The sequence below is a fragment of the Microcaecilia unicolor genome, chromosome 4, assembly GCF_901765095.1.
Source record: "Microcaecilia unicolor chromosome 4, aMicUni1.1, whole genome shotgun sequence".
Taxonomy (NCBI): domain Eukaryota; kingdom Metazoa; phylum Chordata; class Amphibia; order Gymnophiona; family Siphonopidae; genus Microcaecilia; species Microcaecilia unicolor.
The window spans coordinates 36,802,927-36,822,477 of record NC_044034.1 but is presented as its reverse complement, the minus strand read 5'-3'; the positions used below and the strand labels follow the sequence as shown (position 1 = coordinate 36,822,477).

The 19,551-nt window shown below is 43.3% G+C and overlaps 1 protein-coding gene across 1 annotated transcript in view; it reads right to left on the bottom strand.

The window, feature by feature from the left end:
• EED (embryonic ectoderm development) overlaps positions 1-19,551 on the bottom strand; it is a 100,329-nt gene that overhangs the window by 43,769 nt on the left and 37,009 nt on the right. Inside the window, exons 7-9 of the mRNA XM_030200145.1 lie at positions 19,267-19,358; positions 3,809-3,942; positions 233-338 (exon numbers count right to left, since the gene is read on the bottom strand). Coding sequence (XP_030056005.1) covers positions 233-338; positions 3,809-3,942; positions 19,267-19,358 — 332 coding nt within the window. The remainder of the gene's footprint in view (positions 1-232; positions 339-3,808; positions 3,943-19,266; positions 19,359-19,551) is intronic.

The window sequence follows — 19,551 nt, the reverse complement described above, 5'->3', positions numbered from 1 at the left end:
TAGCAAAGGACTTTGCTAGAAAAGTGTTCCGATTGGAGGGGCTGCCGTGGACGTCACCCATCAGTGAGAACAAGCAGCCTGCTTGTCCTCTGAGAAAATAATGCTACACTGAGCAGGTACTTCAGCACTAAAAATGCAGGACGCTTTGTTTTGCATCAAGAAATACTGTATTAACTGCACCCTGCTATTTGAAGTAAAAACAATAACTTTTCCAAAACATTGGTTACTATACCTTAGAAAGTATAAGGTCTCCTAACCACCGCACACAATCAACATAGTTACGATGAATGTCTCTAGTAGAAAAGTCAGGAAAGTGAATCTTCTGAGAAATGAATGGTCTGTGGTAAACACAAAATTATCAAAGTCAGCAAAGGATAATTTACTGTGTTAAATACATAACCACCAATGTCATTGAAATAAGTTTAATAGTTGTCAGTAGGTACCATTTCCTTTTCAAATGTCATTGCCAAACAAAAAAAATGGTTTGGAGGTCCACCAACAAAGATTCTTTCACCTTCAATACTACTTGAGTCTCACTCATACTAGGATGTGCAGACACCAAAAACAGGGCCAAGGATGCACAATCAGCAAGTTTGTTAATCTCTAGCAATAAGTGGAAAGCTTTGAAAAAATAGTTGTGATACAAGTACTTATAAACCTCTAATGAAGGAAAGCATACAAAAAATATCCCAATGACTACTCTAACTCAATTTTGCTTGTCAAGGACTGAATTTGGGCCGAGTTCTAAAGTTCCAGGAGAAGGCACGTATCTACAATATGAACAACTGCTCAGCCTTTGAGATTTCAGCAACAGGAGATGATTGGTTAGGAGCAACAGTCCAAAGGAGGAAGAAGGAAGCGATGAATATGGACTGAAGATAAAACTCCAAAGGCTCTGCTGTCTAATCCTTGAATCAGTACTTGCTATCTTAGCAATGACAGAAAAATCACCAGGGGCCCCAAGGTTCAAAGCAAACCGGGCTTGCAACGTTTCATTTAGACTGGTTTTAGCCAGTCTAAATGAAACATTTTGCATATAATGCACAGAAGCTTTTGGCCACTGTTTTACCGTGCACGGAAGCAGTGATCAAAAGTCTCATGCTAATGAGTTTGTTAGTATTAAAATAAGCTTATTAGTAATTCTATGCACTGCACAGAGAAATGACACATCGAATACCTCTGCCCTAAGGACCAGAAACTACAGACAGCTCTTGAGATGTCAATAGTGTTCAGTGCTATCTTTCCTGTCACAGCCCCTTACCCCCAAACCCTTTCCTAAGCAAGAGACTCCCCCACCCAAAAAAATCTCCGGTGGTCTGGTGGACCCCATCCAAACCCCCCCCCCCCCCAAAATAGCATGGTGGGCCAGCAGGTCCACAGATTCGATCGCCTGACCCCCCCCCCCAAAAAAAAAAAAATACCCTGGTGGTCCAGCGGGCCCACCGACCAGATGGGTTCCAGGCTGAGCTGGGCCAGACCTAACCTCAACCCCCTAGTGAACTCTGGCACTGGTGGTCTAGTGAAATCCCCCCCCCCCAAAACTCCTCCACAAACTTTTGTCAGAGGCAGGAGGAATGTCTACTCCCTCTTGTCTCTGGGCCCGCCCTTGTCAAAATGACAGTGTCCAGCTCCTGCCCGGTGCATCAGATGCACTGGGCAGGGGCTGGACACTGTCATTTTGACAAGGGCGGGCTCAGAGGCAGGAGGGAGTAAGCATTCCTCCTGCCTCCGACAAAGGTATTTGGAGGGGTCTGGAGAGAGGGGGTGCAATTTCATTAGACGACCAATGCCAGTGTTCACTAGGGGGCTGGCTCAACCCAGCCGAGGGATCACTTAACCACCATGGTATCTTTTTGGAGGGTGGTGGGGTCAGGTCAGTGGGCTCACTGGATCAGGAACACCAGGCTTTTTTTTGGGGGGGGGGGGGGCAAGGTCATGAGGGAGTTCACTGGACCTCCAGGGATTTTTTTTTGTTAAGTTGGGGGGGGGGGGGTCCACTCATTGAACATACCGCACAGCTTTTGTGGGCTCACGCCAAAAACGTTCAGACCCTTTTACCGACCAATGCTCAAAACTACCAGTGTGCATATAATTTGTATGCCGTTAGTGTTGAGCATTGGTCGGTAATTCCAAGTCAGTGTTTCAGCCAGTGTTTTCCAGCGCTGTTTCCTATAGTTCCAGAGTTCTGTGTACTAGCCCCAGGTAACCTAAAGACCAGCATGGGTAAATGAAGACTTCCACACTGGATAAAACAAACATGAATTTTAAGCCAGTTTGATTTCCCTTATACAATAAAATTTAAATATGATGATTTTAATATGTGCTGACAATTCAGTATGCAACTGGAAGACTTCACAGAATAGTCAAAATAACTACCAGCAGTCAGTGAAAGTAAAATGATTCAATACCAGCAAGAAATGGGAATATTTTTATTTGAATTACAGGTTACCACTTGTTCTGGAGTTAGCCACTATTTACTTTTCTTGCTGACATATAAACCTAAACTACAAAATAACACAATTTAGCATCAGACAGTGTGGGAATGAGCCAAACAAGTTCTTCTGGTGCCTGCTGAGAGCTTCAGTAGCAGCAACAGAAGGCAGAGTGACCCAGATGTATCCTGGAGTATGTTTTTAGCAGCATCTAAACTAATGCTGGAGAGAAAGTTGAATAAATTCCCATCTTTTACTTCCTCAAAACAGATATAATAGCAGACATCAGGAACACTTATTTGCTGGTTTACAAAGCCCTTGTTTTCAATACTAATTAACCTACAATTTTAGGACCTGTGACTGAAGATATTACAATTTATGAACTCTGCTTGCAATATCCATAGGTTTCTGGCTGAAACACAACCTCAACATAATAGGATATGTATACAGAAACTTATAATAAAAAGACAGAAAAGATACTTTTGGCAAACGCAAACGTTCAGAACTTGTTGAGGTAACTTACACAAAGTGGCCATGGTTATACATTCAACAAGAAAGAGGCAACCAGATGTTTAAAATTATCCAAACAGCCACCAGAATTGGTGAGGCTACTACAAAGCTGAGTGGTAAAACACTGGAGTTTGCTTGGCTTTTGGGTCACCTATGTGACTTGAAAGAATCAAAGATGACAAGGCCAGGAATAGCCAATCAGGGGAGGTGGTAGAAGCCAGTACTGTAAAATAATTTAAACATGCTTGGGAAAGATAAAGAGGGCTTTGGAAGAAACTGTGTTGAGAGACTAGGTAAAACACATAGGCTGTGGAACTAAGCAGGTGCTGGTTTAATTATGCAGATTTATATGTACAGTTACCCAAAGTACTACAGAACCAAAAAGGAAGATAGATCATGGCAGGTAAAGACCAGTTGGCCTATCCGTTCTTCCCATCTATGCTTTCCAACTGCAGTTCCCACAGTATAAGTATAGTGCATTAGACAGTTAACTAAACAGGAATTAAAATACAGTAAAGTCTTGATTATCCGACATAAATGGGACCAACCCATTGCCGGATAAATGAAAAGTCAGATAATATGGCAAGCAACGGTAACCCTTCAAACAATGCAGAAACAAAAGCAGGGTCCCAGCTCACAATGGTGGTAAAAGTAGGGTCCCGGGTTCAGAAAACGGAAAGAGAAGCCACGTGATTTCACCAGGGGTCTACTAGATTTGCTTGATAGTCGGATAATTGAGACTGTACTGTTTAATAAAGCCCTAACCTAAGCAATATTTGGAGGGAAGGTGATAAACTGTCTATGTATACTTTACTGGGCAGTTTTGGAATCTAAATTCTCCCACTGAAAAATAAGGCAGCATTTACCTGTTGGTTTTATTGGGGTTATAATCATAGGAATCCTTGATGGCTATCTTCATTCTCTTGGAATTGATTCTCCACAGTTTGAGAGAGTGATCCATGCCACAAGACATTATTTTCTCACCAAGGAGATCATAATCCTAAAAGCACAAAACTTTCTTAATTTTGCCATTGCATTAATGCACAAAACTGTACATACCTTTTTTTTTTTTTAAACAAACGCTCTTTCTTTTTACTTTCATAGAGCATACAGCATAGTTTGTTAGACGTCCATCTAAATAATTATAGCTATTTCAAGTGGAAGTCTACAAAAGCAAAATACATGAATGAAATTATGGTGTTCCATCTGGGTTTGAACACTTCTGTGTCCCAAACTTTTACACAGACAACCTTAATAAAATGTCTTCTACTCTGTGTCCTTTACTTAATAGTATTTAATTCTTTAGGACTGGGGTTTCAACAAGCATTAGCAAAGAAGAATGGGAGGTCTGGACTGCTACCATGAAACCGAAGATCTTAAAGTGTCAAGCCATGGATGTGTGGCAGGATCAGCTTTCTATATTGGAAGGACAAACCTCATCCTATCAGGCAGTAATTAACTGCTAACCTTAGACTGCAAATAATTTAAGGCAGGATTCAACAGTGGCAGTTTTACTATAATGAATGTAGTATTAGACAGCAAATAAAGACCATAAGACCCATCTAACCTTGTGTGATATCAACCCCCTGTTGATCTCAAAGGAGGTGCATGAGATAGAAGATGAGAGATAAATAAGCACAGTTCAGGAGAGGGCCCTTGGAGTGATGGTGCCTAAGGATCTCAAGGCAGCAAAACAATGTGACAAGGTGGTGCCATAGTCAGAAGGATGCTAGGGTCCAGAAAGATGTCTAATCAGCAGAAGAAAGGAAGTGTTAATACCCTTATACAAATTGTTGGTAAGACCCCACTGTGTTATGTTTTGAAGGCATATCTCTCCAAAGACATAAAAAGACTAGAAACGGTTCAGAGAAGTGACAAAAAATGGTATGGAGTTTGCACTAAAAGACATATGAGAAAAGACTTGAAGGCTTGAATATGTATACCCTAGAGGAAAGGAGGGCTATGGGAAATATGAAACATATGTTTAAAAACATGAAAGGTATTAATATACAAACAAATCTCTTCCACAGACAGGGAAGCAGTAGAGAACTACAGGACATGAATTGAGGCTGCAAGGAGGTTGACTTAAGAGTAATATAGCAAGCACTTTTTCACAGAGAGGGTGGCAGATGCCTGGAATGCCCCCCTGAGGGAGGTGATGGACACAAACACTGATGGAATTCAAAAATCTGTGGGATAAACACAGAGGATCCCTATATAGAAAGGGAACAGAATCAAAACAAAACTTAAGTGTGCTTAGATGGCAACTCCAATAGTTGTGAAGCAATGTCATTGCAGGGCTGACGACTATGGTCTCTGTCCCAAATACAGCAGACCTCTACCTTCTGTGTCCCAATTATGGGAAGAGATTTGGATGAGTTGGATTGGGCTTTGACAGCAGCTCCACTGTAACCTGCACTCAGTAATGGGTGCAGGTTGCCTTGTTAGGCAGACTGGGTGGATCATGTGGGTCTTATCTACTATATATCACAACCTCCACCTACTTCAATAAATTTCATGAAAGGGAGGAAAAGCCTCAGAACATCCAGGGAAACAAAGTCCCAATTTATAGATAAGTGTTCTCTGAAACGTTTTGGGTATTGGTTATAAATTGGGGCTTTTCAGTTTTTGCACTAGTACAAGATTGGAGTTTTTAAGGCTATGATTGATTAGCGGAAAAACAGGGTGTTTCCCTGGGTGCTCTGAGGCTTTTCCTCCATTTTTCATTATATTTTCTGAAACCACTGAAGAGGAAACTACACATCTTATTTCCTCCTCGAAACTAACTACCTGTTCCTCTGATCCTATTCCTACCCATCTACTTAACACTATCTCTCCTACTGTCATCCCTTTTATCTGTCATATCCTCAATCTTTCACTTTCCACTGCGACTGTTCCTGATGCCTTCAAACATGCCTTAGTCACACCACTCCTTAAAAAACCTTCATTGGACCCTACCTGTCCTTCCAACTATCGCCCCATCTCTCTCCTCCCTTTCCTATCCAATATACTTGAACGTGCGTTCACCGCCGTTGCCTTGACATTCTTTCATCTCAAGCTATTCTTGATCCACTTCAATCTGGCTTTTGCCCCCTTCATTCAACTGAAACAGTGCTTGCTAAAGTCTCCAATGATCTGTTCCTGGCCAGATCCAAAGGTCTCTATTCTATCCTCATCCTTCTCGATCTATCTGCTGCTTTTGACATGGTTGATCACAGCCTACTTGATACGCTGTCCTCACTTGGATTTCAGGGCTCTGTTCTTTCCAGGTTTTCTTCTTATCTCTCTCAGCATACCTTTAGTGTATACTCTAGTGGATCCTCCTCTACTTCTATCCCACTGTCAGTTGGTGTACCTCAGGGATCTATCCTGGGACCTCTTCTTTTCTCCATCTATACTTCTTCCCTTGGTACTCTGATCTCATCCCATGGTTTTCAGTATCATCTTTACGCTGATGACTCCCACATCTATCTCCCCACACCAGAAATCTCAGCCGAAATCCAGGCCATCTGAAACTAAACATGACCAAGACTCAGCTTCTTATCTTTCCCCCTAAAGTAACCTCTCCTCCTCCCCCATTCTCTATTTCTGTGGATAACACTCTCATCCTTCCTGTCTCATCAACTCGTAACCTTGTGGTTATCTTCGACTCCTCCCTCTCCTTCTCCGCACATATTCAGCAGACTGCTAAAACCTGTCGTTTCTTTCTCTATAATATCAGCAAAATTCACCCTTTCCTTTTTGAGCACACTACCAGAACCCTCATCCACATTCTTATCACCTCTCGCTTAGACTATTGCAACTTGCTTCTTACAGGTCTCCCACTTAGCCATCTCTCTCCTCTTCAATCTGTTCAAAATTCTGCTGCATGACTAATATTCCGCCAGTGTCGTTATGTTCATATTAGCCCTCTCCTCAAGTCACTTCACTGGCTTCCTATCCGTTCCTGCATACAGTTCAAACTCCTCTTATTGACCTATAAGTGCATTCACTCTGCAGCTCCTCAGTACCTCTCCACTCTCATCTTTCCCTACATGCCTCCCCAGGAACTCCGTTCACTGGGTAAATCTCTCTTATCTGTACCCTTCTTCTCCACTGCTAACTCCAGACTCCGTTCCTTTTATCTTGCTGCACCATATGCCTGGAATAGACTTCCTGAGCCGGTATGTCAAGCTCCATCTCTGACTGTCTTCAAATCTAAGCTAAAAGCCCACCTTTTTGATGCTGCTTTTAACTCCTAACCCTTATTCACTTGTTCAGAACCCTTATTTTATCATCCTCACTTTAATATTCCCTTATCTCATTTGTCCTGTTTGTCTGTCCTAATTAGATTGTAAGTTCTGTCGAGCAGGGACTGTCTCTTCATGTTCAAGTGTACAGCGCTGCGTACGTCTAGTAGCGCTATAGAAATGATATGTAGTAGTAGTAGGTTGTGATATATTTATTGAATATTTTGAGTACTTCACCAACACCACCTTCATATTCTAAAATTAATGCTATTGCTTCCACCGTCTCCCCAGGGAGGCTGTTCCATGCATTCACCCATATCTGTGGAAAATTAGGTTTTATATTACTCCTAAATCTATCCCCTTTGAGCCTCACATCAAGATCTCTTTTTCTGTAACTTCTTTTCCATTGAAAGGGGTTTGCTTCCTGTACATTATCTATACTTCTGAGGTATATCGCTGTTTTATTTATTTATTTATTGTTTGCATTTGTATCCCACATTTTCCCACCTCTTTGCGGGCTCAGTGTGGCTTACAATAAGATATGAATAAAGAGAATACAGTTGATACAAATTGGTTATGGGTTACATTGTACAAGTTATGCGAGATAATCAAATTATCATTAGGAATATCACAATGGGACATCAACAGGGAGACTTTGGGAGGAGATAATAGGAAGTTTAAGGGCAGTGTTAAGACATATAGGCACATGGTTTACCTATTCCTGTAAGTATATGTATGAGTTATGTGGAATTGGGGGGAATGAGAGATCTTGAGTGGATGTGTGATGTGTTGATGTAAGTGAGTGTAGACTCTTATGTGTTTAGGTTTTTTCCGTAGATTGTCTCAAACAGGTGGGTCTTCAGTAATCTGCGGAAGGATGCTTGTTCGTGGATCGCTCTTAAGTTGCATGGCAGTGAGTTCCAAAGCTGCGTGCTCGTGTGAGAAAAGGTTGACGCGTGTAGCGTCTTGTATTTCACGCCCTTGAAAGTAGGGAAATGGAGGTTGAGGTATGTTCGGGAAGATCTCCTAGCATTTCTGGGTGGTAGGTCAATCAACTCGGACATGTATGCTGGGGCTTCGCCGTAGATGATCTTGTGGACTAGTGTGCATACCTTGAAGGTGATGCGTTCCTTCAGTGGAAGCCAGTGTAGTTTCTCTCGTAGTGGTGTTGCCCTTTCATATTTTGGTTTTCCGAAGATGAGTCTGGCTGCTGTGTTCTGGGCTGTTTGAAGTTTCCTCAGTGTTTGCTCTTTGCCGCCTGCGTATAATGAGTTGCAGTAATCCAGATGGCTGAGGACGAGGGATTGCACTAGGTTACGAAAGGCGAATCTTGGGACGAGTGGTCTTATCCTTTTCAGTTTCCACATGCAGTAGAACATCTTCTTAGTTGTGTTGTTTGCGTGGGTTTCCAGTGTTATGTGGCGGTCGATAGTGACTCCAAGGATTTTTAGCGTTTCTGAGATTGGAAGGTTTAGGTTTGGTGTGTTTATCGCGTTGAATTCGTTGGTGTTGTGTAGGGAGGTGAGTACCAGGCATTGAGTTTTTTCTGCATTTAATTTCAGACGGAATGTGTCTGCCCATGTGTTCATGATGTGTAGGCTTTGATTGATTTCGTTGGAGATTTCTTTGATGTCATGTTTGAAGGGGATATACAGTATATTGTCACATCATCAGCGTATATATGTGGATTGAGGTTATGGTTTGATAGGAGTTTTGCTAGGGGGATCATCATTAGGTTGAAAATAGTTGGTGAGAGGGGTGATCCTTGTGGAACTCCACATTCAGGTATCCATGCCTTGGACGTGGTTGAGTGTGATGTAACTTGATACGAGCGCAGGGTTAGGAACCCCTTGAACCAGCTTAGGACATTTCCTCCAATGCCGAAGTATTCAAGTATGTGTAGTAGGATTTCGTGGTCGACCATGTCAAAGGCGCTTGACATGTCAAATTGTAGGAGGAGTATATTGTTCCCGGTTGCTATTATTTGCTTAAATTTGGTCATAAGGGTGACTAGTACTGTTTCTGTGCTATGGTTCGACCGGAATCCGGATTGGGCATCATGCAGTATTGCGTGTTTGTTTAGATAGTTTGTGAGTTGTTTGGTTACCATCCCTTCGGTTAATTTGGTTATTAGTGGTATGGATGCTACTGGTCTGTAGTTGGTAATTTCGCTCAAGTTTTTCTTTGTATCTTTTGGAATTGGGGTGAGTAAGATTTTTCCTTTTTCTTTTGGGAAGAGTCCATTTTGTAACATGTAATTTACATGATTCGTTAGGTCAGTTGTGAATTGTTGAGGGGCTGATTTCATGAGGCTGTTTGGGCATGCGTCTAGTTTGCAGTTGGATTTGGCATATTTTTTGAGAGTTTTAGAGATGAGGTCTTCTGGTAGTGGTTCGAACTCGGTCCAGGTTCTGTCTGCTGGGTGTGCTCCTTCTTCTGGGTCCAGACAGTCTAGAAGAGTGGCGTATTCTATGGGACTGGCGGGTATTTTGTGTCGTAATAGTATGATTTTCTCCTTGAAGTACTTCGCAAGGTTGTCGACGTCTGGTATATTTTCACCGTTATTTGTAACTGGTGTGGTATCTAGCAGTTTGTTCACAAGGCTGAAGAGTTTATGTGTGTCTTTGTAATTTGGTCCTATTATTGTTTTGTAGTGTTGTCTTTTTGTTTGTTTTATGGTGTACTAGTAAAAAAGGCCCGTTTCTGACACAAATGAAACGGGCGCTAGCAAGGTTTTCCTTGGAGTGTGTATGTTTGGGAGAGTGTATGTGAGAGTGACTGTTTGAGAGTCAGAGTGAAAGTGTGAGTGTGTGAGAGAGAGAGTGACTCTGGGTGTGAGTGTGTTTGTGAGAGAGTGTGTGTGTGAGAATGAGAGTGTGTGCAAGTGTGTATGTGAGACACAGTGTGAGAGAGAGTGTGTGTGTGTGGGGGCGAGAGAGAGAGTGTGTGTGAGACACAGATTCTCTGTGAGAGTGAGTGTATGAGACCAAGCGAGTGTGTGAGTGACTGTGTGGCACATAGAGAGTGAATGTGATACAGTGTGAGACAGAGTGTGTGAGAGTGAGAGTCAGAAAGACATTGTATATGAGAGAGAGAGTGTGAGCCGTGCCCTCCCAATCCATGGCCATCTGTCTCCTGCCCCCTCCATTCATCCTTTTCCAGCAATTCCCCTCTGTCCCTGAGCCCTGCCCTCCCAATCCATGGCCATCCATGTTTGTCTGTCACCTGCCCCCTCCATTCATCCCTATCCAGCATTTCCCCTCTCTGCCTGAGGCCTGCCCTGCAATCCATATCCATCCATGCCCATCTTTCCCCTCCATTCATCCCTATGCAGCAATTCCCCTCTCCCTGAGTCCTGCCCTTCCAATCCATGCTCCTCTGTCACCTGGCCCCTCCATTTTTCCCTATCCAGCATTTCCCCTCTCTGCCTGAGGCCTGCTCTGCAATCCATATCCATCCATGCCCATCTGTCCCCTCCATTCATCCCTATCCAGCAATTCCCCTCTCCCTGACTCCTGCCCTTCCAATCCATGCCCATCCATGCTCATCTGTCACCTGGGCCCTCCATTTTTCCCTATCTAGCATTTCCCCTCTCTGCCTGAGGCCTGCCCTGCAATCCATATCCATCCATGCCCATCTTTCCCCTCCATTCATCCCTATGCAGCAATTCCCCTCTCCCTGAGTCCTGCCCTTCCAATCCATGCTCCTCTGTCACCTGGCCCCTCCATTTTTCCCTATCCAGCATTTCCCCTCTCTGCCTGAGGCCTGCTCTGCAATCCATATCCATCCATGCCCATCTGTCCCCTCCATTCATCCCTATCCAGCAATTCCCCTCTCCCTGACTCCTGCCCTTCCAATCCATGCCCATCCATGCTCATCTGTCACCTGGGCCCTCCATTTTTCCCTATCTAGCATTTCCCCTCTCTGCCTGAGGCCTGCTCTGCAATCCATATCCATCCATGCCCATCTGTCCCCTCCATTCATCCCTATCCAGCAATTCCCCTCTCCCTGAGTCCTGCCCTTCCAATCCATGCCCATCCATGCTCCTCTGTCACCTGGCCCCTCCATTTTTCCCTATCCAGCATTTCCCCTCTCTGCCTGAGGCCTGCTCTGCAATCCATATCCATCCATGCCCATCTGTCCCCTCCATTCATCCCTATCCAGCAATTCCCCTCTCCCTGAGTCCTGCCCTTCCAATCCATGCTCATCTGTCACCTGGCCCCTCCATTTTTCCCTATCCAGCAATTTCCCTCTCTCCCTGAGTCCTGCCCTCCCAATCCATGCCCATCCATGCTCCTCTGTCCCCTGCCGCCTCCATTCATCCTTTTCCAGCAATTCCCCTCTGTCCCTGAGCCCTGCCCTCCCAATCCATGGCCATCCATGTTTGTCTGTCACCTGCCCCCTCCATTCATCCCTATCCAGCATTTCCCCTCTCTGCCTGAGGCCTGCCCTGCAATCCATATCCATCCATGCCCATCTGTCCCCTCCATTCATCCCTATGCAGCAATTCCCCTCTCCCTGAGTCCTGCCCTTCCAATCCATGCTCCTCTGTCACCTGGCCCCTCCATTTTTCCCTATCCAGCATTTCCCCTCTCTGCCTGAGGCCTGCTCTGCAATCCATATCCATCCATGCCCATCTGTCCCCTCCATTCATCCCTATCCAGCAATTCCCCTCTCCCTGAGTCCTGCCCTTCCAATCCATGCCCATCCATGCTCCTCTGTCACCTGGCCCCTCCATTTTTCCCTATCCAGCATTTCCCCTCTCTGCCTGAGGCCTGCTCTGCAATCCATATCCATCCATGCCCATCTGTCCCCTCCATTCATCCCTATCCAGCAATTCCCCTCTCCCTGAGTCCTGCCCTTCCAATCCATGCTCATCTGTCACCTGGCCCCTCCATTTTTCCCTATCCAGCAATTTCCCTCTCTCCCTGAGTCCTGCCCTCCCAATCCATGCCCATCCATGCTCCTCTGTCCCCTGCCGCCTCCATTCATCCTTTTCCAGCAAGTCCCCTCTCGCCCTTCCATGACCCCCCCCCCCTCGCATCCATGCTACTCTCTCTCCCATGTCCCAGCCTGGCCCGCCCTCTTCTCCCCCCCCCCTTCGCATCCATGCCTCGCATCCATGCATCCCTTTTTTTTTTTTATTATTCTTTTTAACTTTACCTCCGTGGCGGTTCGTGCAGCGAAGCGTCAGGGAAGGAGGCGGCGCTCCCGACGTCTAGCTTTCCCTTCGCTGTGTTCCGCCTTATTTTGAAGGCGGAACACAGCGAAGGGAAGGCTAGACGTCGGGAGCGCCGCCTCCTTCCCTGACGTTTCGCTTCCCGATTTGTTTGTTTTTTTCGCGAGGGCGGGGCAGAGACGGCTGGCTGGCTTGAAGGCTTCACACCACGAATCCACGAACCCTACAGCTTCAGTGACGTCAGATGGCTTCAGGGCTTCAGGGCTTCAGAGAACGTTGTCCTCATTAGAACGTTCACGGTGCGTTTTATTATATTAGATTTGTATTTTCTCCGAAGTAGTTTCCAGTCGTTTAGTGTTTGTTCGTCTTTCTTTTTGTTCCAAGCTCGTTCTAGTTTCCTGACTTGTGTTTTAAGTTTTTTCAGCTCTTCAGTGAACCATGGGTTTGTTTTTTTTCCTGTGTGATGTTCTGGTTTGGGTTGGGGCGATTTTGTCTAATGTTGTTGTACATAGCTCATCCCATTCTTGGAGGAATTGGATGGTGTCAGCGTTTGTTGTCCATTCGTACTGGTAGATTTGTTGCCAGAATGTCGCGGAGTCTAATTTTCCTCTCGTTGTGTATGTTGTTGGCTCGGGTTTATTGGTCGTGTTTAAGTGTGTTTTTCGCCAGCAGAGAGTGACATTTGCTTTATGGTGGTCTGACCATAGTGTAGGTGTCCAACTTGTGTCTGTGATCATGATGGTTGAATCCGATTCGAATTTGTTCGTTATGATATCTAGTGTGTGTCCTTTTTCGTGAGTCGGTTGCATGTAAGGTGCTTGTAGATCCCAAAGTTTTAGGAATTCTTTGAACTCTCGTGTGCTTAATGAGGTGTCATCTTCTAGGTGTAAGTTGATGTCTCCTAGTATGAGGATGTTTGAGGAAGATACGCAGGAATTCGAGATGAAATCCATGAGTTGTGTTTGGGAGTCTTGCCATTTCCCTGGGGGTCTGTAGAATAGGATTGTGTTGAGGTGGCCTGTTAGATTTGGATGGTTTATTCTTGTCGATGCAATTTCGAGTTGTGGGGAGGTAGATTCACCCGTGATTGTGATGGAGAATTCGGGTTTGTAAATTATAGCTATTCCACCTCCTCTTTTTATTCCATTCCTTGTCCAGTGGGTGATTTTGTATTCTGGTGGGCATATTTCTAAGATGGCTGGATCTGTAGGACTATGGAGCCAGGTTTCTGTGATAAATAGGAGGTCTAGTTTATCTGCGATGATCCAGTCTAGTATGTCTACTGAGTTCCTTACTGCTGATCTTGCATTGATGTATCCTAGATGAATTGAGCGATATGGTTCCAAGGGAGGGTTTGACATGTTTATTTTTATTAGTTGTCTGTTCCTTCGGTGGTTGAATTTGTTGTTGTTATTGTTTTCCTCATTTCGTCGATTGTGCTCGTTTCTGGAGGCTATTCCTCTTAATTGGTTGTTGTGTCTTTGGTTTGGTGGGTTGTCAAAAGGTTGTGCGTATGATTGGTGGGTTGGTGGTGAGTTATTATGGGTGCTGTTTGGGGCGTACATTGTGTCTGTGTGAGTGTTGTATGATTTGTAAGTAATGGGGTTGTTGTTGTCTGTGTTGTTTTGGTTTGTTGAGTTGTTCATAGGCTGTGCATGGAGTTGGTGTGTTGTGGTTGGCTTGTTATCGATGCTCTTCAGGGTGGGCATTGTGTGTGTGTGAGTGCTGTGCAATTTGTGGGTTATGGTGTTATTGTTGTCTGGGTCGTAGGTAATGTTTGCATGAGAAAGTAGGGTGATGCAGAAGATGGTTAGGAGTGTTTTACTGGTATTCATATCAGTGTTTAAGGCGCTGTGGCAAGCAATCTACAAGTTTACATTCAAAGCAAAGCAGGCCTGTAATTGCATTTAAGCTTGGCAACATTTCATGCTAATCATGCTTGGTTAATCAGAGCAAGCACGCCTGTATTTGCAGTTAAAGCATAGCAGTGAGCGTTATATATGTTGATCCAATTATCTCATTGTGCAAGGTGGCTCATTTGTCTGGAGGTCTTAAGCAAGCAGAGTGTTTCTATTATTAACCCCTTCTTCCTCTAAGGCATACAAATGAGATCATCAAGTATCATTTCACATACAATGACCACATACAATTTTGTTAGCCCTTCTCTATTTATTAGGATTTATTTACTGCCGTTTTGAAGAAATTCATTCAAGGCAGTGTACAGCAAGTAGTTCATGCCTACCCTGTCTATATTCTTAAGAGGTACAGCCTCGGGAATTGAACAGACTATTTCAGATTAGACCTCACAAATGATCTGTAGAGAGACATTACTTCCCTGGTTATCCCTTTCCCTATGCACCAAAGCTTTCTTCTCACTGGCCTACTATCTTGTCTCTCCAAATTCTTTTTCCCTGTTTATATAGTGCCTCCATCTTATTCTGCTCCCTTGGATTTCTGTATCCCAAATGCACAATTCTACACTTTCTTTGTATTCAATTTTAGCTGCGGATTCACCTTTCGAAGCACTATGTATAGTGCCCTATGCTTTGTGATTAAACAAATAACTTCTATTTTTTTACTTCTGTATCACCATATTTCTCACAAGGAGTCCTTTACATCATATGACCATATACAGCAATACAGCGTAGTTTAACACAGACCTAACCCCCCCCCCCCCCCCCCACTAGGAAGAGATGTACACATCACACAGATAAATGATAATGCTCCCTCTTAATTTTATCAGAGGTTCTCAACCCAGTCCCTCAGGATACATCTAACCAGTCAGGTTTTCAGGATACCCACAATGAATATACATGAGATTGTGTGCACTACCTCCATTCTGTGCAAGTCTAAACTCTCAGGCATATTTATTGTGGGTATCCTGAAATCCTGACTGGTTAGGTGTGTCTTGAGGACTGAGTTGAGAACCCCTGCGCTAAATATACACAGCAACATATAAATACAAGCAACATAAGAAAAATAAATAGCAATTTTAGTCTGATACTGCAAATTGTACTAACACATGTAGCTCTTCAACAAAGCCTACATAAGTCACCCTCAATGAAACAAATCATTCCTTAAACCACCCAAGTACACCAATTCACCTCTCTCACAACCTTACCTAACAACTTCTACCTAAATTCCTCTTTCACCTCAGCTTATGATCGAACAACTGTTTTCTTAGATCATGTAATGACGTTCTCATTTCTACACTCTGTAAGCCACATTGAGCCTGCAAAAAGGTGGGATAATGTGGGGTACAAATACAATAAATAAATAAATAAATAAATAATGTAATCCCTATCCTTACCTACTAACTACAATCAAAGTACAAAACCATGACCTCTTACAGAGAAGGAAAAAAATACTGAGAAAAAAGCCAAACCGACTGATGAGACTGGTTAGGTTTTTTTCTTCTCTCTCTCTCTTCTATGTAGAAGAAAAAAGTGTTGACTTAACACAGCTTTATCAGACCAATAGCCTTTGTGAAATTAAAAAAAAAAAAATCTAAAAATTTAATTTACAAAACTTTAATCTTTTCTAGTCCCACATTCAACATTATGAAAAGTGATTTAGTTGTTGGCTGTAACTTGGGATTGGCAAATGGCATTTGCTTAGCTAAGATAATGTCCACGGGTATCCCATAAAACTTTGGTCTTCAAGCGCCATCAACAGGTCAGCTATTCAGGATACTCCTGATGAATATACATAAGAGAAACTTGCATGTCCACTACCTCTATTGTACAGAGCTTTTGGCATTCCTCAAGGACTGAGAGTGAAAAACACAGCTGTACAATATTATAGTACAGAATGAACACATACTGACGATGAGCACCAAGACCAATATGAAATTCTAGAAGTTAGGACACTTAAAAAATATTCAAATCCCATACCTTTTTGTGCTTCCTGAAGTAGCATAGGATATTTCAAATATAATGCCGATGGATTTCTGAAAATGTATACTAGTTCCCAAACATTTTACTGCCAAAGGTCTTTCTGCCACCTGACTAAAAGTTTCCCTGACACTTATTATTAACATTAATCATAAGATGGCCATGGTGTATCTTCTTATGGACAATCTGAAAGAAAATTCTACATATCAAAAATAATGCAATAAAAGAAATCAAGAACAAAAAATACAATGGATTTTCCTTTCCCCACAAATGGGCCTACCCCATGGCTCATAACACAGCACTGCTGCATGGGGTGGGGGGTGGGGATCTGAATTCAAATCTTTTGTCTGTTGCATCTGGTCATATCGCAGAGGCAAAGCATTTAATCCTGGAGCATAATGGAAGGGGTCTGCCAAAAAAAACAGCACTGACTGCCTCTTTCAGAAGAGATGCCCCTCCAGCCCTTCTTCCACCATGGATTGCTACAGCTTCACATGGTTGCAAAAGACAGTATCTCTTTCTCCAATGAGGTGTGTAAAGGAATACATTTGAGGCACAGAAATTCAAAGGAGCAGTAAGTGCCAGGGAGGTGAGAGACCAACATGCATGGATCAAGAGAGAGACCTTGGGATGAGGAGATCCTTAAAAAACTAAGGTGATGAAACAATGGGATGAGATGGTGGCCATAGCTATAAGGATGCTAGGCTACATAGAGAAGCATAACCACTAGAAGAAAGGAGGTTTAATGCTCTGTGCAAGTTGGTGAGGCCCTACTTAGAGCATTGTGCTCAGTTTTGGAGGCTGTATCTCCAAGGATACAGAAAGTCTTGAAGCAGTTCAGAGAAAAGCAACAAAAATGGTACAGATTTGCACCAAAAGACATATGAGGAAAAAAAAACTTGAAGGCCTAAATATGTATACCCTACAGCAGTGCTTTCCAAACCTGGTCCTGGAGGCACCCCAGCCAGTCAGGTTTTCAGGATATTCACAATGAATTCTGATGAGAGATATCTGCATGCACAGCCTTCACTGCATTCAAATCTCTCATGAATATTCATTGCGGATATCCTGAAAACCTGACTGGTTGAAGTGCCTCCAGAATCAGGTTTGGGAACCACTGCCCTTGAAGAAAGGAACACTTGGGGAAATAAGATACAGGTGCTTAAAAACTTGAAAGGCATTAATATACAAACAAATCTCTTCAAAAACAGGGAAGCAGTAGAAGTAGAGGACATGAATTGAGGTTGCAGGGTGGCTGACTTATGAGTAACATTAAGAAATATTTTTTTACGGAGAGGGTGGTGGATGCCTGGAATGCCCACCCAGTGGAAGTGGTAGAGACAGAAATGATGATGGAATTCAAAAATGTGTGGGATAAACACAGAGGATCCCTAAATAGAAAGAGGATGGAAACAAAACATGGCTGTTGATGTGTTATGATAAAAAAGTGTGATACTTATTTGGCAATTTGAATGGCTAGGAATTAAGGCCAGTTCAGGACAGACTTCTATGATCAAAGTCGCATAAATGGCAAAGACAGATCAGGATGGGTTAAAGTGGGCTTTGAAAACAACTGGGAACTAAGGCCAGTGTCAGGCAAACTTCCACAGTCTGTGTCCCATAAATGGCAAGAGACAGATAATAATCAAGTCTGCATATTATATTACATAATAAACATATCATATTAATATTATATGCTCTAAGTTCAGGTGCTGTGCATCTCAAGGGTGAAGGGGAAGACATCTTAATGCTGAAATTGGCAAGTTAATGTTAATATATTGTTTCTATGTTGCGCTATATATAACTGCTTTCAGTTTTATATACAACTGTGTTCAGTTTCGGAGGCTGTATCTTGCCAAAGATGTAAAAAGACTGGAAGCGGGACAAAGAAAAGCTACAAAAATGGTATGAGATTTGCATTCCAAACTGAACGAGGAGAGACTTGCCGACCAGAACATGTATACCTTGGAGGAAAGAAGAAACAGGGGTGACATGATACAGACATTCAAATATTTCAAAGGTATTAACTGGCAAACAAACCTTTTCCAGAGACGGGAAGGCAGCAGAACTAGAGGACATGAATGGAGGTTGAAGGGGGGCAGACTAATGAGTAATTCCAGGAAGTATTTTTTCATGGAGATGGTGGAGGATACATGGAATGTCCTCTTGCTCCAATCCCTGCTAATTCCCCCACCCCATGCTCCAATCCACATCCCCATGCCTCACTCTCTGCTCCAATCTACAATTGCCCTCATATGGAAGGCTGACCCTTAGCAATCGTACTCTAGGGGTCAGCACTACTATTCTGAAGCTGGAATCAGACAGGGAGGGAGCAGAAAGGGACTGCTTCTGCCCTGTCCCACAAGACTACAAGGGATCACCTCTGGGTAAGTCCCGGAGGTGTTTAACAGTTTGCCGGAGGCGGTTGAAATTGCAGCCACGGAGAGGGAATCAAAATGTGGATTGGAGTATGAAGGGGGGCATTGTGATGACGATCACGTGGGAGACCTGACAGATCCATTTATGTGGGTCCTGGCTTAATATCAGCCGGGACCCACAAATACCAGCGGCCAAGACATGTCCTTCCTGCACATGGCTCAGTATTGAACATACAGGTCTAACTTAGCCAGCAGCAGTCAAAGCTTAAAAACAATTGCTGACCACCGCTGGCTAAGTAATAGTAGAATTTCTAGGTTATAAGACCTTATCATGAACTAATGCAAAAGCTAATCTCCTTGGACTCTCAAGATCACATAGCTCTGTTTTATATGTATAAAGAATAAACTGATTTTGATTTGAAACCATAAAACACTATTGCTACCTTTAGAAAATATCTATGTTAGTTCAATAAGATGTAACTTCAACAGAAACCAGTATCAGATGAGGAAAAAGCAAAGAAATATTCACACCCTGTGGGAAAGAACATATACAACAGGACTAAATATCTCCTTAAAAAATATTACAAGGGCATTGGTGACAGCTACAGGATCCTAAAGCTAACAGTCTTGATGCATCTCACTTACTGCACTTAAAACTTCATCTCTGTGCCCTTCCACGCCTCCAAATATTGCAACCAAAGTGTCTGTTTGGATGTTCCACAGTCTCAGTGCATGATCTGATTTAAAAGAAAGGAACAAAAAAGTTAAACATTTTTTGCCCCCCCCCCCCCCCCCCCCCAATCCTCTTAACCATTCCAGATAGAATGCCAATTGGCCTCAGGAACCTTTATCAGCTATAGGATTAGAGGCTGACTGAATTTCAGTTTCGGTACCAAAACAGACAAAAGCTGGGTTCGGGTTTCTGCCGAA